At 38.0% G+C, this 25062-nt stretch overlaps 3 protein-coding genes and 1 long non-coding RNA gene across 7 annotated transcripts; 1 reads left to right on the top strand and 3 right to left on the bottom strand.

The window, feature by feature from the left end:
* Positions 1 to 2436: 2436 nt before the first annotated feature.
* Positions 2437 to 11443, bottom strand: LOC135145904 (uncharacterized). The gene is made up of 54 exons (XM_064078025.1): positions 11384 to 11443; positions 11199 to 11322; positions 10992 to 11141; positions 10802 to 10903; positions 10522 to 10611; positions 10278 to 10406; positions 9948 to 10087; positions 9836 to 9891; positions 9668 to 9783; positions 9523 to 9618; positions 9331 to 9471; positions 9199 to 9274; positions 9036 to 9142; positions 8914 to 8984; positions 8782 to 8863; positions 8645 to 8726; positions 8390 to 8580; positions 8242 to 8335; positions 8106 to 8186; positions 7887 to 8051; positions 7775 to 7834; positions 7607 to 7718; positions 7494 to 7552; positions 7393 to 7441; positions 7236 to 7333; positions 7095 to 7171; positions 6897 to 7040; positions 6718 to 6844; positions 6511 to 6665; positions 6353 to 6459; positions 6154 to 6305; positions 6013 to 6099; positions 5898 to 5953; positions 5759 to 5842; positions 5627 to 5706; positions 5432 to 5575; positions 5298 to 5381; positions 5101 to 5244; positions 4975 to 5045; positions 4874 to 4916; positions 4740 to 4812; positions 4590 to 4689; positions 4456 to 4538; positions 4249 to 4399; positions 4146 to 4194; positions 4037 to 4096; positions 3866 to 3984; positions 3708 to 3812; positions 3510 to 3647; positions 3186 to 3452; positions 3005 to 3130; positions 2821 to 2950; positions 2658 to 2770; positions 2437 to 2595 (listed from the first exon to the last, which is right to left on the bottom strand). The coding sequence occupies exons 1-54, from the start codon at positions 11401 to 11403 to the stop codon at positions 2504 to 2506; spliced, it is 5652 nt and encodes a 1883-aa protein (XP_063934095.1). The 5' UTR covers positions 11404 to 11443; the 3' UTR covers positions 2437 to 2503.
* A 1181-nt stretch (positions 11444 to 12624) lies between these two features.
* Positions 12625 to 14602, bottom strand: LOC135145901 (microcephalin-like). The gene is made up of 15 exons (XM_064078019.1): positions 14562 to 14602; positions 14446 to 14487; positions 14295 to 14380; positions 14204 to 14239; positions 14066 to 14148; positions 13935 to 14010; positions 13839 to 13878; positions 13757 to 13785; positions 13625 to 13702; positions 13500 to 13570; positions 13381 to 13441; positions 13169 to 13321; positions 12923 to 13105; positions 12778 to 12868; positions 12625 to 12719 (listed from the first exon to the last, which is right to left on the bottom strand). Exons 7-15 carry the CDS (start codon positions 13864 to 13866, stop codon positions 12631 to 12633), a joined length of 783 nt encoding a protein of 260 aa, XP_063934089.1. The 5' UTR covers positions 13867 to 13878; positions 13935 to 14010; positions 14066 to 14148; positions 14204 to 14239; positions 14295 to 14380; positions 14446 to 14487; positions 14562 to 14602; the 3' UTR covers positions 12625 to 12630.
* Positions 14603 to 19811: 5209 nt separating this feature from the next.
* Positions 19812 to 20403, top strand: LOC135145891 (uncharacterized). Its single transcript, XR_010283610.1, has 4 exons — positions 19812 to 19888; positions 19944 to 20001; positions 20073 to 20193; positions 20248 to 20403. It is a non-coding gene; the product is annotated as an uncharacterized LOC135145891 (long non-coding RNA).
* A 1455-nt stretch (positions 20404 to 21858) lies between these two features.
* On the bottom strand, positions 21859 to 24574 carry LOC135145902 (uncharacterized). Of its 4 annotated transcripts, none has more exons than XM_064078023.1 (11): positions 24504 to 24574; positions 24227 to 24337; positions 23728 to 24117; positions 23600 to 23677; positions 23490 to 23520; positions 23238 to 23430; positions 22559 to 22940; positions 22389 to 22459; positions 22195 to 22288; positions 21950 to 22120; positions 21859 to 21899 (listed from the first exon to the last, which is right to left on the bottom strand). In XM_064078023.1, the coding sequence occupies exons 4-7, from the start codon at positions 23612 to 23614 to the stop codon at positions 22739 to 22741; spliced, it is 441 nt and encodes a 146-aa protein (XP_063934093.1). In that variant the 5' UTR covers positions 23615 to 23677; positions 23728 to 24117; positions 24227 to 24337; positions 24504 to 24574; the 3' UTR covers positions 21859 to 21899; positions 21950 to 22120; positions 22195 to 22288; positions 22389 to 22459; positions 22559 to 22738. The 4 variants fall into 4 exon arrangements, 3 of the variants coding, with proteins under 3 accessions (XP_063934093.1, XP_063934090.1, XP_063934092.1); XM_064078020.1 differs by having other exon boundaries at positions 23732 to 24117; XM_064078022.1 differs by having other exon boundaries at positions 23732 to 24117; positions 24227 to 24340; positions 24504 to 24571.
* Between the last annotated feature and the right edge of the window lie 488 nt (positions 24575 to 25062).

Here is a 25062-nt window from a genome sequence, read left to right as displayed (position 1 = left end):
TTATTATTTTTTGAGAAAACTGTAAATATGAAAACACAATTTTATTTTAATAAATTCTCGATATTAAAGTAAAATCAGTTTAAAAATTGTTTTATTATAAATTTATATATATTTTTATTTCTATTTTAGATTTTCTAGGTTTCGCGGCTCGATAGTTATAAATATATATTTTTTATAACGGCTAGTGACTAGCCTTTAGGAGAAAACCTTGCTTATGACAAAATTAAGTAACGTGAAAAAATGCATTTTGACCTAAAGGAAACAAAACACTAGGATCGCAAAAAAAAAGGCCAAACTAAATAAAGTTGTTTCATTAAAATAATTTATATTCACGGAAACTTTCTGGCATTTTTTTTAATTCGTCCGGATTGTTAAGGTTAAAGAAATCAACTAAAAATATTAGTATGACTACTATCGCTTTATGATGTAGGGCTAACACTGCTATCTTCAGCTTAGAAAAAAAACTTTTACTTGTGTCTTTGTTAAAAACAAATCCTTTGATAGTTTTATAAGTGTCTGAAGTCCAAGAAATAGCGTAGTCTAGTAATGTTTCTTGGGGTTCTTTATTATAAAAGAAAGTTACACTACTAAACTAGAGAAGACTGATTGCTTTGATTAAACTGTATACCGCAAGAGCAACAGGTGCGCCAACTGGTCATGCTATGCTTTAGTCATTTAGTTTAATTATTAAACATAAGCTAAACTTTCTTTAAGTTGTCTCTTACTACGCTAGGTAATAAAATACCGGCTTGAAGCTGAAAAGTTTTAAGAGCAAAAATATTACGGCTCCTCTGTCTTAGATGGAATATAAAGGTATAGAGCTAAAATATCATCTTAATTTAGCATAGCCCACCTATTGGTTCGCACCAGTCTAAAAATTATTTTGAAAGGCAATAAGGAAACCCCATTAACTCCATTAAACATTCTATGACTATTTTAATATAAATATCAGATTATTTAACAGTGCCTACTTGATTATACCCGACGTCGGAAAACATTGCGGCAAAGGGGAGTATCGAGTACTTCCTACGCTTTAATCCTTAAAAAAATCTTTTAAAGTTACCTCTTTGTTGGAAGCAATCATGTCTGGTGTGTCAATGTTGCGTTTATGCCTTATAAATGTGATAGAATGTCAAAAGATAAAGACCTGCAGCCATTCAGTATGGTGATACTGTAACTTGTTTTTAAAATTGAAAAAAAAAATTTCTACTTTTTGACGTATCCTCAAGTCTCTGTAGCTTCAGTATTCCCGGCTATTAAGAGTGAAAGCAGGGCACCCCTCACTTTTGTAGATTGCTTCATTAATAGAGCAGAAACTTATAAAACGAGTCTAAACGTTTTTGCATCAATTGCTGCATGAAGCTCTATGAATACCCTCCTTACTCGAATTGTTTTTCTTGTATTAATGAATTACGCCCCGTTAATAAAATGTTTAAATAATAAATTTTTCGACCACAATATTTGCTAATATATTGTTAACAACCACCATTAAACCAAAACTCCTTGTTAGTCATAATGTAATTACTTTTGATTTTTAACTCCATTAGGTTTCTGTTGTATAAAGTCTAGAGTTTATAGTATGATGGACAGCCGAATAATATAGAGATTGCATCCGTCATATAGTTCAAGTGGAAAGCTCGTAAAATTCGTGGGTCCAGCTACATATCAATATAAGGAAGCAAGCTACTTTCTGTGGGATTATCTTGATTTGTGCCTTTCAATAAATTTTTAATTTAAAAATATTGTGTGCTAATGACTAATTTTAAAAATTTTTTAGTACAAGTTAAAAAAAAAACAAAATTTTTTAATAAATTCATTTATAATTAATATTAAATAGAAAACATTTAGCTTAATAATATTTAGTACACCATAAGTAGGAGAGAAATACAAAATTTACTATGTTTTGAATATTATGGGGGCTTAGAATTGAAATAATCCCAACTACACGGTTGGTTGTCTCCATTGATAACCAGCAATAACCAATAGCAAGTAAATAATTAAGAGATTTTCAAGTAGCTATGACACTGGCTTATATTTGTGCAAAGGCGTAAAAATTAGGTTTATATATATTTTTTTTTTGGTTGCACTGTTAAGCTGTCTATCTCTAACAGTACGCATATGTGTAGATTATAAGAATTTTTTCCCTATGTTTGCTTGTACTATTCTGTGATTTTACCGTTATTCGTTTAACGTACTCGTAGTCTATTTGTTTATATTGTTGGTATTAAAGTCTTGTTTAGCTATTGTACTTAGTAAATTGTATTCCCTGCCTCTTGTAAGTTCGTCGTCATAAATAGGTACGTAGAGTCGGCAATAGATTCGGGTCTGGGGCTTGGGTAGAATTTTTTCCTCTTTATTTATTATATAAATGTGGTGTGTATTTTTGTTGTACTTTATTGTAAGCATACGCATTGAACAAAAATTAAGAACTATTAAATATAATTCTTTGAAGAGCAAAAAAAAATAGCAAAAGCGATGAGTAGCCATCGGACATGTAGAAATTTTAAAAGCTTTCCAGTTGAGACGACAAAGCAATCTCCAACAGATGCCAGATAAAAGAGGAGTTTGTGGGTGTAGCTTTCTCATTCGTACAAGCTGCCATATGTGTGAATGAAAAAATTAAAAACATTTGTGAATTCCACAAAAAGGGAGCTAACCAGCAGGGGTCTCGACTTTCTTGCTTAAGATCTTAAAGCTGTCAGCAAAGCACCACAAGTCTCTAAGCAGATCGTATTGCAATAAAGTCTTTCCAGAGCGGAAACAAAATAATCTAAAAAGTTCGATTATAAAGGAAACAAGATTTAAAAAAAAATAATCGACCTATCCTGGCAGAGCAGAATGAACAGTGCAATTGCAATGGATGACAAAAGGCTGTTTTTCACAACGGCGGCATTACAGTCCGGGGAGCCGACCATGGCGGCAATATGGGCTACGAGCCAATGGTCATCCGCTGCAGGGGTCAAAAGAGCGCACAATTAAGAGAGCGGGGGTTACTAAGACATACGGCCGCAATCGTGTTCAAGTCTTCCGAGAATTCTTCTGAAAAGATTCAAGCATGAAACAAACGAGGCGAACGAGGGGGCCGCCGGAGAGAGTACGAATCCAGACTCCACAAAGGGAACATGGACGTCTAGCAGATAAAGGGGCTCAGCAAGGGTTTTCGGTAGTGACGTAAGCAAGAGTGCCAGGGCAGTAGAGGAAAGTGTTCAGGATGGCAGGCGGGGTGAGATGGTAAAGAACGAAAAGGCTCTTCTGAATGACCCGCACAAATGCTGCTTCAGCCTGCAATAATGGCGGCAATGTTGTTGTTTCTTTCAGAAAAAGTTTGTTTTTATAAATGTTTTCCGTAGAAGAGAGAAGAACACATGATTGGCTTTCTCTGTCCTCTTCACTACCAGCGGCGTCGCGCTCTTCGCGGGGAAAAGCCACACAGTTCTTCAACCTCTCGGCATCTGAAGAAAAGTATGCTTACCACGGCCCAAAGCAGGAGGACGGCAGTGATCACGAACCTTCCAGCGCGTAGACAAACAGATTTAACATCTCTAAGCATTTTACGGTGGCAATAGCGAGCGAATCGGAGCCGAGAGACTGCAACCAGCGCTTGGAGCTCACCAGCGACGAACTGGACGAGAACGCACCAATCTTTCCTATAAAAAGTAAGTAAGTGAGGACAAGTAGTCGAGCAGTGGAGGAGGCAGTGCGAGCACCGAGTTCCAACAAGAGCGTAAGAACACTTTCAGCCTCTTCAAGCCTTTCACACGTGACTTTTTCACCCTGCGGAGAGAAGCATTTGGGGGTGTGCAGCCCATAAACTACAGAAATGCCTTTCATGATTGGAAATAAAATCCGGGACAGATAAAGCCACCCGTTAGCCGCTCGAAATAAAAAGAGACAAATGAGATGACGTCCTCGGCGAAGAGCTCTGGGGCGAGACGGAGAAGACCGGCAAGTAAAGCAAGAATGTTAATCCAAAAGGACTGCCAGCTAGAAATAAATATAACATAACACCCCAAACTACAATAAACAGTTTTCTTACGGGCCCCTAGCAGTGTCTCTGGTCGAAGCAACGGAAAACTTTTCTGAGTTACGGCAAACGCTAGAGACAAAATGAAAAGAAAAATATGAAAAACTAATGTATAATCCACCATGAGAGCAAAAGTTTCCCTGCTTGCTCTTCATGCAAAAACTTTGCACCTTTTATTAAAAAAGTAAGCAAAAGATACAAGCCACACAAATGAAGAGAAAAACCCTTTTTAGTGGTGGAAAGCGATATAAAAAAATTTAATGCAGACACGACTAAGCGGCCTCTCTTCTCCTTCATAATATACGTCTCGAACAGCAAGAAAAGTTGGCCAAGGAAGTTGGCGAGTTGACCTTTCTTAAGAACTGAAAAACTCTTCTATTATAAACTATTCTCACCCTTACGGTACAACTAGCGACAGCGTAAAAGCTAACCGAATCTCCGTGACGAAAAAAAATGCGAAGAAGAACGCTGGAAATTTGCAAGCCCACCTCGCTGGCTTCCGCAGACTCGTCTTCTGTAAAAAAAGTGAGCAAATCACAGCGAAAAGATAAAGCTTTCGCCACACCGTCTGCTCGCAGGAGAGCGTGCACGCGGATGTGCAAGAGCTGCAAGACATAGTAAAAAGTCCACTGTATGCACAACCAATCATCGTTACACAACGAGGCCTAACACGTGGTTGTCATTGACCATACTGACAGGTCCGACAAGGAAAAACCATGGGTGCGGCAAGGTTCATATCGAGATTATTAAAGAGGAAGAGCAACGTGTTCAGGAGGTCCCGCTCCAAACTGCAAGTATAAGCACGTGTTTAACGAGCCTAAATAAGTGCTTTTAAGCAACGAAGCAGACATCAAACATGCTCCTCTAGCCACGCGTTCCAATGTGTTCTCCTCTACACCGGCAAACAAATTTAGCAAAGGCTTGTAACGCAATCAAGCTCAATAGGGCACCGGCTATATGATGAGAAATGAGCTCTTTCATAAATTTCATGATGTTTCCTGTGGAGTCCGGATGGTCGAAGCTAATCAGTATCACACTAAAAGACAGGTCACTGCCTGCAGAGACGCAACCCCTACTTGTAAGAGGGGCAAGTCCTCACCAGACTCAGCAATGAAGAAGTAAAAAGCTCGCAGGGACGTGCAGCAGAATAGGAAAGTGAACGATGTAGAATGCCCAGAATATCTTCCACAACTCTAACGGAAGTGCCCTCGAAACTCGGCCTATCCATAGGAAGGTAGGCTGCCTTCTTATTGGACAGTTACCGAAAACTCACGTGTTAAACACTCCAAGCCAACAGCACACTTCTAAAAACATGCGCCAAGAATCAGCAAGGCGGTGGTTGACGGCTTCTAAGGAACTAACGAGTCAATTAGTTACTTTTCCAAAAAGTGATGTTTTATAACGCACCAATGTAAATTCTCCTCTCTGACACGGTTGACTAGGTCGGTCAACGGAGAGCCTAGGGTGTACCTTCCCAAGCGCTCATTGGTAGGGAGTATTTTGGCGGTCAGTAAAGGGATATTGATGCGGTAATTCGGGCCATAGAGAGTACTTTAATGACAATTAGTCAAACATAATGAGCAAAATGAAGGTAAGAGTTACCTTGGGGACCTAACATAGAAGTCGCGCCATGACGATGTGCCCAATACAACGGTGGAGAGGTTCTTCAGGGCAACGGAGCGCTGGAAAACAGATTCTTAGTGACGCGAGCACGAGAGTGGACGGACAAGAAACCTTCCAGGTGGCAGAGGAAAGCTCGATATTCTGGGAGAGAGACCGCGTGGCGAACTGCGCATAGACCCACCGCTGCACTCGACTCTGGAGAGCAAACAAGATTTTCTACAAGACGAGGACGGCTGCTCTAAAGCACTACCAGCGCGTTCTTCAGCAGTGAAAAAAAGCCTGTCGGAAGGGACTCCAAAAGATCTTCTATACAAATAAAAGTCGTCAAACTTCTTTTCTATCAGAAGTAACGCAGCAGCGCACACCGGTTGGTTTTAACATGCAAAAGGTAGCATAAAGTTCATGGCACGCAAGCTGGAGCGCCCAGGCGCAGTGCACGGCGCAATAAAAGTCTTGCAAAAAAATAAAATGGCGACTTTATGAAGGCCGGAGTTCTTGAGGTCTACCACGAGTGTACTGCTTCTCCATCTCAAGCCTATCGGCCTTGCTGCTCCCGTAATAGGAGGGATCAATAGCCACTAGGCGGGAGTCAAGACGCTCAAAAAAGGAGTTCAACGCGATCCAGAAATGCTCGTGGTCCCTTAGCACGTGCGTCGCACTGGAGACATGACAAGCTTATCATCGATAAATGACAGAAAGGGAAACCTGCCAAGAGAGGGCGTCTGCCACAATTCTAGTAAGAACAACAGAACCTCCTCTATAAGGCGTGGATGCGTCATTTCGGTGTTGCTTTCTAGAAGTCTAACAACCGCCTTTGCCGAGTCAATGAAGGCTTCATAGGGGCCCCACGTAATCACATGTACCGAAATCAAACCATCCGGGCCAAACTTGAGTTCGGGGTTTGCGTTCCCCCTCCCGTTGGGACCGCATCCGCTCTCCGCATTGAAAAAAAGAAAAAGCAAACCCGACGATGATGCCAGCGCGGCGCGAAGAAAACCGACACACGCAATTTTCAGTTCTGAATTCACTTATTTTTAGTGAACGACGTCCACATAACAAACCCCACATACGCTGAGGGCAGTCCCTTTCGTGAAGCTGTTGCGCCAGTGCCTCTCGGAAATGGTGGCGCTGCAGCTCAAAAAGGGCGGCTAAGGTGGGAGGGCACTGCTCTTGCATTTTTCCTGCAAGAACGCACACCTGAACCAACCAGAGTGGGACGCAAAGGACAGTCAAAGAGTCAGGCAAGCACCTTCGTGACAATCTCAAGGGCTCCAATAAGAATTATCTCGCCAACAAACCCGCCAAAATCAATGAGCGAGGCGGCAACGTGGACGAGAGACGGATGGCCAGCGAGGGGGATGGCAGTAAAAAAATTGAAGATATAACGGGAAAACTGGAAGAGGAAAACTTAAAAAAACTATCAGAAGAAAATATAGGAACTGCCAACGGGCTGCTCCAAGGAACTTGCGAAGTCGAGCAGAAGGTTAAGAAAACGCAGTGTTGAGTGAATGAGCTTCTCACGTGCTAAAAAAAGAGCCAATCAGCTGCGCGTAGGACACACATTGCCCAATCGTAGAAAACATCCTACTGTGGTAGTAACAAAAGTCTCTGGAGGCCATAAAAAGCAGTGCCGTTTCCGTCAGTCCAGCGACACCGTTGATCAGCGTGGAGGAAAGTGTACGCAGCCTTCAGAATTACGACATAACGACACAATACACCCGTACGGGAAGCAAAATATCAAGTGCCTTTCATCCCCAAACAAACGTTCTAGCAAGGCACTTTGGAATACAGCGGCTACAGAGTTAAAAGATCGGCTACAAAACCAGAAAAGTACGTGAGTCACTACCTTCTGCGCTGGGATGTGAGCCCTCGAGAAGCTGTGTGCAGACGTCCACGAGGAGAGCCCTTAAAAAAAAGGTTAGTCTCATGAAAGGTACTGCAGCGAGAAAAGAAGCGCACTTGAGCTTGTATTTATCGCGAGTATTGCTAAACGGCCATTGGTCAATCTCGCAAAGTAGATCGCCCCCACAAAATTGGAAGCCACACAGAAGTTGTTGGATGTCTAAACGGACTTCACGAGGACTCGGAAGTAGACGAATTGCAGTGATGATAAAAATAAGAAGAAACCTTCTGCATTGGTTAATGGAATAACATGCTCGGAAGGAAACGAGCACGCTAACCGAGAAACTGAACAAAAATTAAAAGAAGTTCATAGACAGTTCCTTAGTTTGGCTAGTACTTGTATCGAGAAGGTCGTCGTACTCCTGCAGCAGAAAGGAGCCCTCGTGGCGCACGCCCAGAAGCATTCCGACAGTGCTCGCCTGAGACGGGGAAAGCAGTAGATAATCGCCCGCCTCAAAGTTGAGGGTGGACGACTTGTACGGCTTAACTGCTACTGCAATATCTAAACGGGCAGCAGTTGAAGAAAGTGCTGCAAAATAAAGAGAGAGCTGCCAACCAACACGAAAAGGCAACCGGAGAGAGGTTCTTAGCAGCGACCGGTACAGTTGTATGTATTTTTCGGTAACCGGATATCTCGCTGTGGAGGGTGGCCATTATTTTCACTGCAAACGCTGTACTGGCTGCAGAAATACCGGCTGGCCTTTCGTAATTTGCAAAAAATTCGCGAAAGTAGTTCTTTTGGAGACCAGTAGGAAAACAGAAAGAGCAGAACGCTTGCACTTCCATCTGGAATAACCAATAACAGAACGTAAAAAGAACAAACGATGAGCATGTGCCCACCCGGGATAAGCCTCCAGGAAAATCCCCGCCGCACCAACCATCAAGCGCCTGAACGCAACTCAGCGCAGCCAGTAGCAAGCAAGGAAAGCACCGGAGGCAGCCCTCAAAGCGACAGTACGGAACGGCGGTGTTAGTCGCACATGTTTGAAGAACCAAGGTGATAATAGCAAAACAGCACCGCAAAGGGGGCTCTGAGCGCAAATAAAGCCATATTAACCAATGGGGACCCTTAAAGCGTATGGGGGAGAAGCAGACCTGGGATATACGAGAGTGCAATGGAAGGAGATGTTGCCTGCAGTTGTAGGGTCTGAACAACAAGCCTTCCCACCTGCTGCAGCTATAAAAGCGTAGAAGACTATTACTAAATGGCGACGAAGTTAGCAAGTGCGCACATTGGCCTGCTGCTCATCGCCAAGCTCCGCAGTGGCAGAGACAGACCGAGAAATGAAGTGGCCGTGGAGGTCCTGAGAGACTCTGCGCATCATTAAAAACTATGCGCGTAAGAGAAAAAAGGAACAACTGACCTTTCCAGGATAAGAGAAAGCAGAGAAGCCAATGGGCAACTAGGAGTGTCGTTATACAGAACTTTGATACTCTTCGTGGCAGGTTAACTCAAGCATATGAGACAATTATATAGTAGACACACATGCAGGTACGGGGCCACAAGCGTTGCGCATGTCTGATTGGCCGATAGCGCCGTGAGGAGTCGAAGAATAGAGAGAAGATCGGAGCCGAAATTGTATATGTCCCCGCCTTGACAAAGCCGTTATGGCATGTGGTCAGTCACCCACAAACATACGCAGCCTTACCGTCCGCTGGCTGCAGGGACAGATAGAGGGCGCTGTCACCCAATAAGACGTTTCGAATGTCGGCGTCCGTCAACCACTCCATGAACGAGGATGATAAATATAAGCACGTCATGGCGGGAATATTCGAAGTACCTCCGCCAGAAATACTTCACACAAATCAGGGCTGTGGAAGAATAGGCAAGCAGCAAGATTCGCTACTTCGGCACGCAAAGAAGAAACATCGTAGCGGTGCAGAAGAAGCAGGAAAACATAAAAACTTATTTTTCTAAGAATCTAATGAAATACGAGACGTTACAAGGCGACGAGGCCGGTAGAAAGAATAACAAGCCGAGCCTTGGAGCGTGTGCGACGTGAAGACACCAATAGGGAACTCAAATGACTGATATGAGGGGTGATGGTCTCGATGCTGCGCGAAATACTCTGCGTATCGATTGGTAGAGGTATCGGGGAATAAAAGTAGCCAGCCAACCATATCGAACGGAATCATCATAGTGTTCCACACAAAGAGCAGGAAGTCGGGAAGGGCCTCCGCATTGGGAATAGAGCACATGTTTCTCTCGCCTCTGAGCTTTTCCAGCACAGAAGCTGCTTCGCATAAGCCGAGAAGAAAAATAATCGCAAGTCACAGGCAAGCTACTTATAGTAGGATGCAGCGGCCAGAGGGTTTGCAGCGGGCTCGACTTCTCAGAATCACTGGATAAAATTAGTGTAGTATAATGAAAATATTAATATATTCTAATAAAACCTACTCCACGCTAAAGTTTAGAGCGGCCTGCAAAGGCAAACAAGCAAGAAAAGCAAAATGCAGATTAGCCAGAACTTCTTCAAGAGCCTCTTGAGGAAGAGAAGACGAAAAGTCAAAATCCCGCAGATAAGTAAGATAAGTTGCCTGTCAAGCAGAATATAATTTATAAGAATTCCCAAATAAAACTCAAATAAAGTTAGGGAAATTTGTTATCCTCAAAAGTGTAAATTATTTTTAATTAAAATAATTAAATTAATATACTTTTCGAAGATCTTCCATAAATATAAAATAACAATCACAAAACAAATTTGTGATAAAAAATAAAAAAAGTCACCTCGTAAATTCTGCAAAGCTCTTTCAGATTTTCAACGCAGCCCTGATTGGCGTGGCAGTAATACAAAGCCGCCTCAGAAAGTTTAAGTGATTCGTAGAAACTTTCGTTCTCAAAGGAATAATCTTCAGACTTTCGAATTCGAAAAGAGTGAAATTAGAAAAAATAAAACTACAATTTATTGAATTAATAATAAAGGCAGTATTGTTTTTTAAAAAATTTATATAGTAGAAAAAGATAAACTCACTAGTAAAGTTGAAGAACGGCGAAATAGTAACGATTGCTCCAGTTCTAGAAACAATTCAGTTCGAAACTCAGCATTCTCAATAAAATTGCTCTTTTCATATATATATTTACTGGTAAACGGTTTAAAAAAGACAAAAAAAAAATCAAAACGATTCATCTTTTACTAATTATAGAAAATAAACAAGAAGCTTTTAGGTATTTTAACAAAAAGATATGAAGGGTAAGAACCCGATTAAATTATTGTAATTATAAAAAAAAATAAAAAATGAGTTTTAGATCACCCGAACAATATACTTGCAGGCCTCGTCTTCTTTTAAATTGCTTAACAAAAAACATACACTTGATAGCTGCCAGTAGCGCTCTTCATGATAAAGCTTAATAGCCTAACAAAACAAAAATATTTAAACGTTGTTGCTAAATTTTATCATAAACTTTAAAAAAAAAAGAAATCAGAAAACTAAAAGAGTAAACCTCCTTTATAGTGTCATCATGCTGTAAGTACAAGGAGTCTTTGAGTCGCTCCTTGGCTTGAGCAATGATGAATGCATAAAACTGGTCACTTGCTTTAAATACTTGCTTGATCTGACCAACTAAGTCGGAATCACCTTCACTTTTATTGTCCTGGTCATTAGAAAAGCGTAAAAAGAGTTAAATATTTAAAAAAGTCCATAATATAACCTTAGTAAAGATTTGAGAATCCTCAAAATACCTTAATAGCTTGCATAAAGTATAAGATTCCGTTTTAAGTAAAGCGGCTAAGCTAGGGCCCTTTAAATTAATAAGTTGAGCCCATAAATTCTTCCTTTAAAAAGGTGGCCGTAAGTAATATACCATATAAACTAAATACAGTTTAACAAAATAACCGCATCCTTGAAGAACTCATTAGTTTAACTCAGAGCCGTGAGCCAAAAAATCAAGAAGCATGGAAAGAAGCACTAGTAAAAGGTATGCTCAAGCTTGTGGAGGGCATTAACAGATAAGAAACACGTTTTGCATAAAAAAACCCACAACTACTAGCTGATATACTTGGAGTCTAGACTTCGCTTTATTTAGGGCAAGCACTTATTTAGTTTCGTTACTTGTCCTTTTAAACTATCTTAGGGAGTGGTGATAAGGCGGCACTTCCATCGAAAAGCGATTATCGTTTTTAAAGCCATTTTGATCTCACAGATTTGGAGTTTCAACTTAAAGCAAAAGATTATTCTCAGCTAGAAATTTAAAAAGACACTAGGCAACTAAGTTTTTAATCTTATAGCGATTGATGATAAACTAGAAAGATCTACCTCTCTATTCAAATTCTATAAAATGTTATTTAATCTGGATGTAGGGCTTTTTTCTGCATACAGAATTTTAGCTACCTTATCGTCTAATTATATGCTTATAAAACTTTAAAAAATTTGTATGAAGACCTAGCCTTTTCTAATGAAGTTAACAATAACTATCACCATATACTTGTAAACAAATTAAGATAACTTACCTTCTAGTGGTCCACTAACAGCTCCTTCTCTCGATTAATAAATTTTTTTTTTTTGGAATTTACTGCCTACTAAAACCCTCTCGTTTTTTTAGAAAGCCAAGATAACACGAGGGTAAATATATTTGTTATAAATCCAATGTTTACAACGTTCCAATTGCGTAATGCTTATCTCATAAACTACTAGTTTTGTATATTAAAGATATACAGGTATTTTATTAAATTTATATTGTTTAGTAAAATATGTTAATTTTCTCTTCCTTTTAAAATTTTATTATGTATATGCTTCGGCCATACTATTTCGGCGAGCCAAAGAATTTTAGTAGCCGAGAGTAGTTTTATTCATAATTATATTTACCGGAAATTCCCTTTGCAAAGTTTCTAAGTTTTTTTTAACCCTTTTCTAGTTTTTACAGTCAACATTAATATATTATGAATGCCTATAGTGGAAAGCATCTCATATCCTACATTTCAAAAGTTCGCTGTTCCTACAATTGACCAAGGTAATCGCTTAGGCACGTAGTACATTTTGGTTTATAAAAATGTAATATCATGTATGTGCCGCCACTACGCTGGCCGTCACGTCCCAAAAATTCTTTATTTTATCATTTTTGTATAGAAAGCCTCGTAAATAATTTATATTTCGGGACTTCCGCAAGTATTGTACTTTTGCGATGCAAGATATTCGTCGTCCATTTCAAGGGCAATATGCGCTTCCACGGAGTCTGTCGTTGCCATTCGAAATAATTAAAGAAATATAGGATATGGGAAGGTAAGTAATACCCAAAATCCAGTACACCGTCACCGTCGGTTTATTATTATCAAAAGAATGGTTCGCTACAAACAAGTTTGCGTCACTTGGAATCTCCGTAGTCTAATGAAGCTCTAAATTGAGCATGTTTTTAGGGAAAAAACTACAAGATAAAACCTCTCCACCACCAGCATGAATCAAAGTACTTAAAATCTGCTTGGGAGGACTAGTATTGGAGTCGACATAGATCACATAACCCTTGAAGATGGTGGGAACGTATTTTCCTCTGGAACCGTGCTCTTCGTAAAACAGCTTTCTCTCAAGGCGGGCCACCTTGGCGCCAGGAAACTTCTCAACCAACTGCATAAATCTGGGTTAATAGTACATGAACGTATACCCCGCAACACTTCAGGGGGTCCCCACCTCATAATTCTCTTCGTCCAGCCAACCACCGGCGGAAAGTGACTGGAGGACCCACTCCGTAGAAATAAGCCAACAACCGTTAGCTATCGCGTACAGGACATTAATAGTTCGCCGCGGCGCTCCGCAAACAACGTGAGTTGTGCGTTCAGAGAACTAACAGGACCAGCAAAAGATTTAATGCGCGGTAAGCGGTCGATAGAAGGCCCCTAAACCTTCTCCTCATAAACGGAGTCTTCCAAGTGCTGAGCTGTTTGGATCAAGATATCCCTCGCACTTAATAAATCGTAGAGTTGAGGTCATGTGCAATAAAGCGAGGTTATATACGGCCTGCCTGCCATCGAGACTTGTTCCAACGATATGTCTCGCTGCGCATACTCGCTCAGCCGCCGGATAAGAGGAATTCTACGAGGTCGATAGAGTAAACTCATGAAGTACGGAAAAAAAGCGAATGACAACTTCGCAAGTGGACGAGTGGGGCACTGCTAGTCGGGCAGTCGAGTTCAGCGCCAATGGCTCTTCCACACTCTCGACACGCTGCTTAACCGATTTTTAAAAAGTTTAAGGATACCAACAAAGAGCATAAATTACTAGCGGATTATCTGCAGCATTCTTTCCGTCTGAAGATAAGTAATTAGTACTTAGTTAAAACAATACAAAGACAAGCCTTTACAGCCACAGGGAGATTCCTTGTGCCCCATAGATCTTCGTCTCTTTAAGTCACACGCAAAAATTTAATAGAAAGCGAGTAATAAGAACCAAAGCAAACCTTCGGATCTGAAACGGAGGGCGTCTCTGTAACGCCAAAGTCGGCCTCACTAACCCGAACCCGTTCGTTAGCGCAACTAAACGGTATGCACTGATCATTTTAAACTGTATGAAATAAATTACAGCGTCAACCTCTCTACCCACAGAACGGTAACAATTTGAACATGATTCCTTTCCGCTTTTTCGTAGTTAACTTTCGATCCCTCTTTGAAGATCTAAATATAATATCTTGCTACAAACGTAAATACATGGCTAAAAGTATTTATTTACCAAGTGTGTTACCCTGGAAGTAAACCGACTAGAAATCTAAATATGCACTATAAAACAACGTTCCGAGTATAAAGAAAAAGTAATTTTTTACTTCTGCTCCCAGCTGTTGAAGTTTTGTTTTAACTGCGTTATTTGTTTGCGCATTGGAGGTACGCACATCCACAAACGCCACAACTCCTGGAGTGTATTACGAATATTAAAAGTAAGCAACAGATATTTTAAGACAAAAAAGCTGGGTAAACCTCTGAGAATGTACTTTAAATCTTCATCGAAAACAGTCGCTTCTAACAAAAATATTTAAAATTTAGTTTATTTGATCTTTAAACAGTCAGCGAAGTGTTGTAACGTTAGTACTCACCTTTCTTACTTCTTTTTAAGCTTGCAACCTTTAAAATTTCATCCTTACTTTAAACAAAAAAATTAGATCCCAAGAAATAAATAAATAAAAAAGAGAAAATTAACAAGTTACTGGTGTCTTTATCGAACCCGTTAACTGTTTTTACTAATTGGTGGGTAGTAGGAAGGTTATTAAATGCATTTTTAATACTATTTGCTCTGGTGGATAAATCAGTAACAGAGGTTTTTTTTCGGTTTACTTTTGCCTCTTTACCATTCACTTTATTTTTACCCCTTAATGGTTTTATCGCCTGAGAATTTTTCTGAGTGAGACCAAGGGGGTCTTGATCACTGTTATTATCACTGTTTTCCTCTAAATTCTATTAATAATTAAAAAGTGAATATAGCTGGAGTAGAAAGCTTTAATTATAGATAATAACATAAATATTAAAAAATCTTACATTTTCTTTTATATTTGAGCGTTTTAAGCGAGTAGGAGGCATACCGCAATAACTTCAAGCAAATTTTTTTTAAGGCTGCCAGCTTTTACAACTTTACAAACTTTAAGAGTTCTAGTGGCGCCAAAAGGGGCCCGATGGTCACATGATATGCCACGAGGTATAATTGCATACGTTTGGCTAAAAAATTAAAACCATTTCCTTAGTGCATACTAATGCTAACAATTGTAGAGCTTTGGTTTCTTTCAATTCATGTTTCCATGATCAGGCCGTACGAAGTATTTTTACAAATTTTTTACTCTTATACATTTTAATTACGTCTTTACCTGTTACTTTTTGACCTAAAAAAATTTTTGACTTTCATAAGGTTTCCATATTATAAATTTAATTCGCAATTCGTTTATTAATAAATTTGTATAGGTAAGCTATAATTGTGTGTATGGGATCAAAAGCATATTAACGAGTAGGTTCTGGTTAAATCTGTGACTGCAAGCAAATCACGTATAAGTTTGTACATTTAATATCGCTTGAGGTTGCTATAAATAAAAATATATATTGCACGTAGATACCTCATAAATTACCAACTGTTAAATAAGACTTAAAACTTAAAATATTTTAAAAGGCTGTCTAAAAGGTAAATAACTTTTAGGCCATGAAGTATTAGGCAATAATAACTTTAATATGAGCAGTCTACTAAATTTTTAAATTATATAAAACCATTTTATAATTAATGACGACCCCTTTAGACTGTTTTTTCCCTTTTCTTCAGTCTCTTAACTTTCTCTTATACCCCGCTCTAATTTTTTAACGCAAACAATAGTGATTTGCTTTTTGTTTAGAATATAATCACCTTATAGCTGGAATCAAAATTTGATTATTTGAGGGAAACTTTTTTTGTTTATTAGGTATATAAATTATTTGCGTAAATAAATAATTTTAATAAAACATGTGCAGCTCGTCCATTTTTTTTTCGGTTTTTACCGGGTTTTTATTATTGTAATTTACGTTTAAGAGACAGCAATTTTGTAAAGATAATAGCTTCAGTCTAGAGGGCTGAAATAAAGACTAAACGTGGAGGCTGTTTTGGTTAAAATTGCTATATAACTTAGTAGCCTAGAGATCTACTAAGTAAATTCTACGTTAACTATCTATTTTTCAAAAAGTTTTAAATAGATTAAAAACCTTTATTAACAGGTCAAGAATTTAACGCTTTGTGAAGGCACGAGCTTTTTTTTTATTCCCAGGGGCAGACAAGTTCCCAGGATCTAGAGAGTCAGAGGAAAGAGATAGACTCCTAAACCTCTGAGCTCGCTTGGGAGCCAAGTCCAAGAGGAAAGGATCCCTGGATCTCAGAGAAAGAAAAAAGCCCGATCCTTACACCTCTGGGCAATCCTAGGCCCAGCGATTTAAAGGTTTTTGAACTCAATCGTCGTAAGGGTGAGGGGGAGTGTCGAACTTGTGTGTATCCTTATAACAGGTTAATCACACTCAACTGGGGTCGTCCTTTTTTGGAGTTGCGGTTTATTAGAAATCGATAACTTAATAAATAATTTCCTGCGCCCTTAAGGCGGATGTCCACTTTTTGGTGTGGTGGGAAATAACAGTTAATCCGACACTTTCTCTTAACTATTTATGTAAAATGCTAATTTACCCTCACCGTACCTCATTCGTTTGAAATACCTCGGTGCTTCACTTTCATTCTCATTAATAAATAAATAGTTTCTACTACCAGACATGACTAAAACTCGTTTTAAGTTTTTGCTGATCCCTACATAACAAATAAATAAGTAAAACTTTTGGCAATATCACAGGATACTTTTGTGACATCAAGTTTTATATAACAGCGATTTAAAAACGCTGGTTCAACATATTTCTGTTGGGGCAAATAGTATTAAAGTTAAAGCTTTGAACGAAGGTGGTGATTTTGTGACTTGGCAGTCCTTTAGTGGCCCGTGGTTTAACACATAGTAAAACATTAATAAATAGTTTGATCAGCTGAGAAGCTAAAACTTTGCGCTTTTGATTTCCATTACTTACGGAAAATGTAAAATTACTCTTAATTTGTAAGAGGACACGGCGATAATTTACCCATTTATCGTTCACTATACAAGGATCAGCATTTTAAAATATACATAACTGTCCTTTTTTTTTACAAAAAGAAAGTTGCTTGCCTGCAGAAAAAACCAATCCGTCCGTTTTAAACTAAATATTATATTCAAGTCACTGCAGTTTTAAATTCTATCTTTATAGCTTTATACCACAGTACTTCAGAGACGTTAATCAACCATTTATGTAACCGCCAAAACTACTCTGGTTTCGGTCACATATACTTTAATTAAAAAGTGTTAGGACTTATTATTATCCTTAATTAATGGGAGGGCTGAACGAGGCGGGAAATCTGCTAAGCTTTTTTTGATAACACCGAGTAACAAGTGAGTTAAATAAGTGCAATAAATATTGCCAAGAAATAAGAAAGTATTAAACTATTCCGGTGTACTACCACACACAAGAAAGACCCAGTCCGCTCTCAATGAGCAACGCAGATCAAAGGAAAAGGATAAATGAAAGAAAGTAAAAACTAGGGCGGAAATGTGATTTTAATATATATACCCTAACCTAATCTAAACCTCACCCTCTAGTGGTTACAAATCTAACAAAAAGAAAGTATTTTAAAATAGAACCTAAGCCGAGCAAGTATCATTTACGAAATCACAAATATATCAGACAAAAAATATTTACGAAAATGTGTGTTTGTTTAAATATAAAACTACGTAATAATTATAAAACCAAAAATAAAGGAATAAACTGAGTTTGTTATGCTATGCGAAGCATAACCTAGAGCGTCTGCTAAAATTACAATTTATTACTTTCAAGCTTATTCTTAACACCGCAGCTGTACCCTAAAGAAATGATTATTGTTATGCCAGGAACAGAAACCTAACTATAACTTTTATTGCAATACCTAAACAAGAAAAAATTAAAAACAAATTTAAATAACTTATAAATATTAAAAAAGCCCAGGACCTAACTTCTACATCACAAACAAATAGATCATTATTTACGACCCTAGGAAAGCACTGCACTAAAGTGATTATAGAAACTAAGTTATTTTAATTCCTTCTCACATTTTCACGAAGTTATAACGCCCCCTTCTTTCCCTGTTAAGCCTGCTTTATCTTTAAACTTAGTTTTATCATCTGGAATTAGACAAGTACAAAAAGTATGTATAAAGCCTTAGTTGATACATAGAAGGAAGCAATGATGAAGGTTAATAAGAGAAAAGGGGCGGTCTCACATCGTAAAGATATATAGTTTCCATAATCAACCGCACCCGTTCCTCTTTGGCTGTCCCTTTGAAAAGCTCTAATCACTCTCGGCAACGTCAATGGCATTTTCAGTCCTTCATCTAGTATAGCATCCCTTGGTAATATTTCTGGTCCATTTAAGTTATAGTAAGCACCGGTAGCGTAAATGAACCAAAAACTTATACTAGAGAATCTAGACAGTAATAAAATGGAGAGGTATTACACCATGTTTAAAAAATTTGTGACTTATGTAAAATGGTAGCTAGACACCACACTGACGCTAATAGCTCATTATGAAAGCATTGGTTTTGTTGATTTAAACAATGTTGAGAAATACCAGAAAACTGTGTTCTCAAACTTTTCAGCAGTTTATAAACCGGGAGACAATCATTTTGGTTATAAACTCTCCATAAGTAAGCAATACAGATCTCCATGTTAACTGCATAACTCTCTTTCTAGCCTAGTAGTGACAAACTATAATGTTGTTTAAACAGTTCACGTTTGTAGTGGTCTCAAATTTCAATATTAAAAGCTCTAAATTTACTCGTCTTTAGCGCAACCAATCAGAGAATAATTATCAGCTAAATTATCGGGCGTGTGATGTGCGTTTGAGGTCGTGTTGTTTAAGTTGTAAATAGTTTTGGTGTTATAGTCGAAGATGAAAGGAGTTTTAAACCAAGTAAAAGAACCAAAAAAACTTTTGTCTAGGGCTAAGAAATTAGCTCAAGAGAGGCTGCTTAAGAGAATTTTGTTTCTATTTTTCTTGTTATTTGTTCTAGAAGCTTTAACAGTTCGTTTTTATGGTTCGCCTTTACAAGAGTTGAGCGCTCAGGTGACCCTATATTTTCAAAGCTTATTAAATTATGGAATGACAGAAGAAATTAGCGAATTCGTACATCATTCAATATCTAGTCACGGTTGTTTATATATATTTATTAGTCTTGTTAGATGACAAAAAAAAAAAAGCAATATTTTTAATTTAGATTGGTTGCTATTGTGCGCTTTGATTTATTGGTTGGGAGACGCAAAATTTGGATCGGAACTTTACACTATAACCAGTTTATCTTTTGCCTTGAAGTCCTTGTTAAAGAATTTACTCCGATCGCCCAGAGTGTTTTGGGTTTCAAACAAACTTCTTTGTTTTTATTGCGGAAAGGGCTATAGTCTACCTTCTGGTTAATAAATAATTGTGGGCTCAATTTCATACTGCTTATTTTAGTATATTAAAGGTCACGCAATGATAAGTTTTATTGCTCTAAGTTGCATTGCTTATAGAATTCAGAAAAGTTGGGCTCTTATCTTATTAATAATGTTCGAAATAATAACTTTTGTAAATGTAATCTACATCGGGACTCACTCATTTGCTGATGTTTTTGTTGGCTGGACATGTGCTGCTATTATCTTTTTGTTAAATGTTCTTTTTGAGCTCAGGTAACATTTAAGTAAAAGGTTTCTTTAAAAAAGTAAATTTATTTTTTCCCCAGATCCGAAAAGTTTAAGGGTTTCCTAGCCATTTTTATTTTAATTCTTTTATTAGACGTGCTCGACTTTTGCTTTTCCTCTCCTGGGCCCTTCTTGATAGAATGGTACTCTAAAAGAAGGATCCACCCGCCGTCTAATGCTGTCTTAAAATTCTATTAGGCGAATTAACATGGCTCGCGCCTGTAAAGTGGACTTCGACTTAACCTCCTTATTGATGGTTCTACTTATTATTAATACTTCAAAGCTACTTGCAAAGCTTCTTCTATTGAAGAACTTTATCGACTACAGTACCTTCGATTATCTTTTCGGTGCTCTCTCATGGCGGCTTCGACAATGGTAAGCTTCGCTCTGCAGCAAACCTTGCTAGCTAATCTTGAAACCGTCAACCGGACACTTACTTCTTTTATTGGTACCGATCTTAAATTTCTTTTCGGTTTAAAAAAATTCTTATAAAAAAAATCAGGCATTTGCGGATTTCTTCGGTCGCATATTCTCTTTAAAAGTATTTTGAGCTTTCTTCAACTGGCTGACTACTCCCAGCACGCTTATGATGTGTTCCTCCCTTTATGGGTGCTTTATTTAGCACCAAAATCTTCATCTTACGTCAAAGATTTACTTTTAAAAAATCGAGGCATATTTGTTTACAGAAGAATCAACCAGTATTTCTTAAATATTTTATTTTAAAAATATTTACAACTATTACATAATGAAAGAATTACAAGGTTTCGATCACGGATGTAATAAAATATTTTATAAGGTAGCAGAGATATAGAAAACATTATAGCCAATGATTATGCTAATGAAAAATAAATTTTATAAATTATTGTGCTCGCACAGAGAAAGAGTTTCCTTTAAATAAATAATTTCGTAGTTGGGATTATGTCGAACCAAAACACTTGAGTTTGAAAGTTCACATATTGAACAAAACGTTAATAAAAGTCCGAAATACTTAATACCTGTCGGCTATAATATAAGGAATCTCCACGTCGTCAGCTACCATGCCCGTAACCTCGAGGGCATCTCCAGGCTTGACCTTATGAAATTGCTGAACCGCAGATTTTACTAGTACTGTTATCACTTCAGATCCGTCATCTGGAAGGGGTAAGATGGAGTGCGCTCTTTATGTGTTACTAAACTAAAGTAAAGCAAAACCAATTACGACTTCCTTTAGGGCTGTCTCTTCGTGGCAGCGGTAGCTAACACAAATCCCAAAAACTCTTAAAAAGTGTTAGTTGAATTAATCAATAAAGTGGGCTATAAAGTGGACTTGTAACGACAAATAAGGAATAAACACTTTACTCGGCTAATGTCAGGCTTTCTTGAAAAAAAATATCTATTAAACTATTAGTTTATTTGAAGTAACCCAAATTATTTATATGAACTTGATTATTATAAATAATAACTTAAATTAAGCGACAGTATAGACCTATTACGTAAAAAGACTGTCGACTAGCAAGTTTAAAATTGAAAAATATTAAATTAAAGATAAATTTAACGCTCGTAAAGCCTATTCTGCGCTTGAGAACCTCACCAGGCAACCTTTCTTTTTTGGAAAACCGCTGTTTTTTTAATAGTTAATTAAGAAATAGATCACTCCTTAATTTTAATTTATATAGAAAACAGACGCAACTAATAATGAAGGGCAAAATCTATTCTAAGGGTCACAATAATTATGAACGTAAAGTACTTGATAATGTCTTGAATAAAGAGTTGGGAGTAACGCGTAGGCTCCTCAACTTTAGTTAAGGTCGAAAGTTTTAGCTTGAAGTCTTCCATAATTAAGGAAGATGGGTATGCAAAAAATTAAAACCCTCAACAAGCGTAACTTGCTAGCCCTAGTTTTTACGAATGTAAGTATTTGGAGCTAATGGCATGAGAGAACACGCAGTGTCTATGCACTCAGTGTCATGAACTAACACAACTCCAACCTTCTCTCAAACCTAATTCTATTGACGCTGAACTAATCGTCAACTTAGCCAATATAACTTTTAACCAATATAACTTTTAATCAGTTATACTAAATCTTCCCAGCCTCCACGCAGGAACAAAAAAAAATGGTACTTGTATTACTATGCCAGATTATACTAGACAGGGTATCTACCGTATAATTCAAACCTATTCAAAATTTCAGTTATTATTTTTTTTTTGTGTAGTGTGTTTAAAACCTTTAAGCTCTTCGCTGTACAACTCAAACCTCAGAAGTTCATAGTAACTATGAAAGGTTCCATAAGCATTAGCCATAGCCTAATAGACAATTATATAAGGCCGTTTTCTGCGTCGCATTATGCCATTCAGAGTGTAAGCAAATGTTTTTCCAAAGCAATTAGTTCTTACTTCTGACATTTAAATAACTGAGATGATATTCCTACACCAACAAAGTCAGTGAGTTAAACTCGTTAGAATTTAAAACCTTGATTATTGATTCCCTGCCCCCTTGAGGTGGGCGTCCATTTTTTGACATAGTATGCAGTGTAACAGACCAAGAGTTTGAGAAAATGAAATTACTAGATTTGGTCATGTAATGATCATGTAATGAATTAAATTAAATATTGTATAAAAATGATTATTCATTTAATAAAGATTTGAGAGATCATATGGATGGACCTCCAAGCTAACTTGCTTGCGCAGTGACAAATGGATGTTGGTGCCACCCAAATTTACTTTCCCGGAGTTACCTGTTTGATTAAAATAATTTTTTTGCTTGTTATATTTGGAGTGACTCACACTTTCATATTAGCTTTTTTTATAAGCATGTAATTACAATGCTAGAAAACCTCTAGGGGGGCCTAGGGTCAGTGACTGTCGCATGCTCCTTGTTGATCCCTCTACGAATTTCCAGTGCAGGGGACTAGATGACAGGGGACCGCGCGCATTGATCAGTATCTCACTGCCCTGTAGACTCTAGGAAACCTCTACGCCTCTCTATGGTGGGTTCGCGGCCTAGAGCTCGAGTCCTAACCGCTCAATGGAGGGGAAAAAATCGACAACCACACGTCTTGAACTAAACCCTCACTGAAGTAAACCGACAGTAAGTTAAAGCCCGCGGCTGTTTTCTTCTGTTTTTGTATGTCTGGTTTTTCTTTCCTTGTGTTAAAAAGGTTTGAGGCTCGGTTTATATGATCCGAAACAGAGAGCAGTCGTTTAAAATTTTTAGAGCTTAGATAAAAAAAAATTACAGACCTATCGCTCAAAAAATGCTACCTATAATCATAATTAATTTTTTTTTCAGTCTACAGGGTATGAACACTGCAGAATTCAATAAATAATTGACTTTTAACTTAAGCCTTTTTGTTAGTTAAAGACGAGGGAAGAGCAACAAACTCTGCTCAAATCGCGTTCGCAAAAAAAAAGTTGATGCGTAATTACGGTTATATTAGCATACTTAAAAATTTTACTAATGTATTAGGTTTAATCATTAAAAGTTAATAAATAATTACGTTTGCGTTTGCATACCTGAAAACTTTACTTAGGTATGATTGTAATTCTTTTATGAACGGAAGCATAACGGAAGAGTTGCAAGTATCTTTAGCCACTTGGTGTCTTGTGACCAAGCGATGGTGGCCCTTCAAGGAATGACGACTGAAATCAGCTGTTTTCAGTTTTCCGAGTCCTTGCGTAGCGTTGCCATGACTATTTCCGACGACACCTGAAATTAGCCAAAAAACAGTTTTAATATAATACGAAATCTTGCCTACAGGGCAAAACCTTTCACTACGCCAGCAGTCGTAATCTGTAGCTAAGGCAACCGATGCGTAGAGTAAACCTTTCATTAAACAAAAAGTCGCATATAAGTGTTTACTCAGCGAGAATTTTACCCAAGACCCCTCCATCCTTGTTAACCAGAATCACTTCGGGATGTTGATAACGTCCCCTTCTCACGAGCGATACGGTCTCTACAGAAATGATGAAGATCTCCTATGGTCAGCACTGTTTTAGTGGCAACCGACTTTCGGTGTGGTGGGGAACATCCAAGCGCGCGCCGCTTTCTTTAAAGACCTCTCGCAGTATTTCGTTAAAAGGAATTTGCAAGAGGAAGATGGCAAATTGCACGCGGATGCACTACCACTCCATCATAGAACGTTTGTACCTTATAAAGAAAGTAAAAAGAGGAGCCTAAATAGCACCTTTTAGTGGAAAGAGAGAAGTACGGTAGAATAATATTTCTAAAGATAGTAATGTAAAGGTCACTGCTTCCTAAAATAAACAAGAGAAAGAAACAGTGGTATAACTCCCTTAGTCGTCCGATCAATGACCGGATCGAGGAACACAAAGCGGCCGGTACAATTTCTGGCTTAGAGATCTACAGGCCGAGAGGCCAAAATATGCGTGCAACCTTTAAAAATTTATGAAAATAAAAATTTCACTAAGTATTTATTATTAATAAAAGGACTCTAAAGAAATTTGTAAAATAGTTAGAAAATAGTGAAGAGAAATTACTTAACCTTCCTCCTTTATAGCCCACATATTGGCCCTAAAGTTTACTTTTGTTGGTTGTATGGAACGAGATCATCCGCGTCTAGCAAGTAACACACAATCGGAACCAGCAATGATGCCTACTTCCAGAACATCAGAAGACTATAGATTAAACTGAAAAGTGGACTAAAATCTAATGTGAAAAATAATGATGATATGAAGACATAAGCCAACACAACTATCATTATTTGCATAAGTTATTACCATGTAAACAAGAACAAAAATATTACAATGTTAGTACAATACCTCTCCAAAAAGGCGTAGAAACTATCTTTTCCCTATGACTGTTAAGAAATCCCTCGGATCATTTAACCCAGTCCCTCCATCATGCTGACCTTTAAATATTATTAATACAGTGTTTTAAGAAAAAGTTCAATAAAACACAACTTTGATGATGGAATAAAAACCAGCACCTGCGCGGAAAGTACCCGGGTCTTAATATATCTAGTTGTCCCACATGACCCGTGCTAGTAGCACGTGAACCTGTCGTCGTTTGTGGGGTTTTTGGAGTGGTTTTATATTGTGACTTGGTGTTTACCACCATCTACGGTACTATACCATATAACTAGGTAGTATACACCTTGCTCATATATTTATTAACAATGTAAGTAATATATTCTGTGTAGTGAGTGGTATTCATTAGAGATTGATAAAGGAAAAATGATAAACACTAGCAGACCCCATCACATCTATTACACTTCAGTTATTTAGTATGTGGACTGCATTTATATCATTTATTAAAGTTAACATTATATATATATTAATAACTGAAAGGCATAGTCATAGTCTCTTATGGTGTATGCAG

This window comes from Zophobas morio, unplaced genomic scaffold (genome assembly GCF_036711695.1).
Source record: "Zophobas morio isolate AGI-343-1 ecotype UQ-CSIRO unplaced genomic scaffold, CSIRO_AGI_Zmor_V1 ptg000201l, whole genome shotgun sequence".
NCBI lineage: Eukaryota > Metazoa > Arthropoda > Insecta > Coleoptera > Tenebrionidae > Zophobas > Zophobas morio.
Note: the sequence above shows the minus strand (reverse complement) of the source record. Positions and strands in the feature narration are given on the sequence as shown.